General features: G+C 38.3%; 1 protein-coding gene across 18 annotated transcripts in view; it reads right to left on the bottom strand.

Moving 5' to 3' along the window:
• LOC122094015 (disease resistance protein RUN1-like) overlaps positions 1 to 1,872 on the bottom strand; it is a 23,804-nt gene extending 21,932 nt beyond the window's left edge. For 9 of the 18 annotated variants that reach the window (XM_042664606.1, XM_042664610.1, XM_042664611.1 and 6 more), the window contains exons 1-2: positions 1,273 to 1,870; positions 796 to 980 (exon numbers count right to left, since the gene is read on the bottom strand). In XM_042664606.1, the coding sequence (XP_042520540.1) occupies positions 796 to 980; positions 1,273 to 1,769 (682 nt within the window). In that variant the 5' untranslated portion in view covers positions 1,770 to 1,870. Of the gene's footprint in view, positions 1 to 795; positions 981 to 1,272 lie in introns of all 18 variants that reach the window. The other 9 variants (XM_042664598.1, XM_042664600.1, XM_042664597.1 and 6 more) reach the window with 2 other exon arrangements.
• Between the last annotated feature and the right edge of the window lie 799 nt (positions 1,873 to 2,671).

Genomic DNA, 2,671 nt, shown 5'->3' with positions numbered 1-2,671 from the left:
CAGACGACGGAGGCCCGGAACTTTGTCCGGGGTTAGTCCTCCGACGCTCAAGTCAGGGTCGGCCGCACAGTTCAATAAGGGAGTAATGGTGAGGGTATCAGAGCTTACCTTCCCCTTTCTTCCGTGCCTTCTTATATAGCTCTCCGGCCTTAGGGTTTTTCCCCTTCTTCCCTCTTAGAGTCCTACCCGAATACGTCCACCCTTCTGGGGGGAATATTCCCCTCATGCAGACGACGTGATCCCGCGTGATTCTGTGGGCGTGCCTCGGTGATTGAGCGTGCTCGAGTGTGAGTGGTTTCTTGGAACCTTCGTCTGACGGAGGACACGTGTCTCAGAAGCGACACGTGTCATTGGCCCCACCGAGAGGTTATTTTGGCTATATCACATGGTGACTGAAAAGTTGAAGGGCTTCATTCTGATTCATCGTATGGACTTTATATTTTTCATCCACACCCAGCATATTTAGCAACTGTTCATCCCTAGTTGTTAGGATGATTCGACTTCCTGCACCAAGCGAACGATGCCATCCAACTACTTCATAGAAGTTTCCCATTTCTCCCACATCATCAAGAACAATAAATACCCTTCTATGACGTAGACGTTCTTTGATCATATAGATTCTCACGTCATCATTGTTCATTTCTTTCATATTCATGACATCTAATAGAAGCCTTTTTCGCAGAAGTGCTAAACCGTTTGGTTGGCTTGAAACTTCCCTAACATTAGCAAGAAAGCTGCCACCTTCAAAATTTCTAATCATATTATTGAAAACAGCCTTCGCTATAGTTGTCTTACCTATCCCACCAGGGCCATATATCCCTATGATGCCAACATTATCCAATCTGATACCATTTAGCAAACAACCTATCTGCTTAATGTGAAAATCAATCCCAATTGGATGGTCCGCAACATGTAAGTGTGTCTTGTTCACTATTCTCAACACTTGTTCAGCAATTTTGTTTACAAACTTTGCCTCATGCCTGACACACCAAAAAAAAAAAAAAAAAAAAAGTTACTAAATCAAGAAAACTGCAATAAGGAAATATGAACTTAGTTAATGTTTTACTAATATTTGTAAAAGGATTTTTATTAATTTTTGTTTTTTTCCACTACAGACCATGATGCTTACAATAGATTGGAGTTTTCATATGCATGGAGGGCTGACTCAGCAGATCCAAAACTGTCCATATCCATGGTAGACAGAACTCAACGACTGATTCTAGCCAGATAAAGTATTAAAGATAGAACTAGAAGGATTTGATTAAGACTTACCTATTTGGAACATTTGTTAGATCCCATCCAGACAAATTTGCAGCTTCTGTGAGAGCAATCCTCCACTTCTCCACCTTCCCCATCTCATCCTTGAAATGCTCTTCGTGTCTTTTAAATGCCTTCGCATACTTGTTGGTCTGTTTCCTGACATCCGATGGATCCACGTTGTAGAAAATAGGTAAGACCTTTTCCATTCGGCCATCTTTTTTGCAATCGAGGATCTTTGTCAATTCCGTGAGGCACCAGGGGGAAGAAGCATAATTCTCAGAGAAGACGATAATGGCAACCCTAGAACCTTCGATGGCTTCCATCAGTTCTGAAGAGATATTTATCAACTCTTCGCCGTCTCTAAAAGTACGAATCCCATAATGGACCAACTTATTAAAGAGAAAATCGATGAAATTGATGCGAGTGTCCAGACCACGAAAACTCAAGAAGACATCATACTTCCACTGACTGGAAGAAGAAGATGGTATGTAGGTCATCTCGGCAGCCATGGACAAAGCGCAGATCAGATGAACGGTGATTTTCTACTGAGAAAGAGAAATAGAAAGAAATATGTAATCGACTTGTTTCTTTGGTAAAGTTATCTATTATCTACTTTCCTTCTTAATAATGCATCGAAAGTCACGTCTTTCATTACTATTTTATTATATTAAAGTGATAGAACAGGCCAACAAAGTCAACAACATCACATGGGGGCAGATAGGAAGTACAGAGAGTAAAGTATTCCCCCACTCACTTGTCACCACCTTACCATAATTAATTACTATTAAATTAAAATTAAAATTATATATATATATATATATATATATGTTTTCTCTTTTATTCATAGCCATTCTTTGTTCTTATATTGATGTGATCCTAATTTTGAACTCTATTTGTAATTTCCAATTAGATTCCTTGCATTATACGTTTAAGCCAATACAACCTTCTATCAAAATATTGTAGAATGAATATTTTATTTCTAAGCTTATGATTCCAAATTTCTAAGTAATGCTAATTAAGAGTCATTATCTCCACCGCAACCCGTGGAGATTGATTTCTCTTGAAATAGTCAAATTTCTAAGTTAACTTAGTCTTGTTCCTACATCTTATTTGATGTATTGGTCTTGTTCCTACATCTTTGTTATTTTGTAGGAGGTTCATAATGCAGAGATACTCACGTTGAACATTGACTTACCAAGGATACTGTTATTTCTAGACAAGAAGCCTACAAAAGATTTATTTTCTTTCTTCAGAAGGAAGAGACCGACTAATCCATCTTTATAATGAATGGCTCTGACTCTCTAACCATATCAATTTTTAATGATGCTTTCTGGAACAATCACTTCTCTTGCCTCTAAGTGTGTATTATGTGGTGTTGTAGAGGAATCCTTTTTTCATATATTTTTCCATT

Source organism: Macadamia integrifolia, chromosome 11, assembly GCF_013358625.1.
Source record: "Macadamia integrifolia cultivar HAES 741 chromosome 11, SCU_Mint_v3, whole genome shotgun sequence".
Lineage (NCBI taxonomy): Eukaryota > Viridiplantae > Streptophyta > Magnoliopsida > Proteales > Proteaceae > Macadamia > Macadamia integrifolia.
Note: the sequence above shows the minus strand (reverse complement) of the source record. Positions and strands in the feature narration are given on the sequence as shown.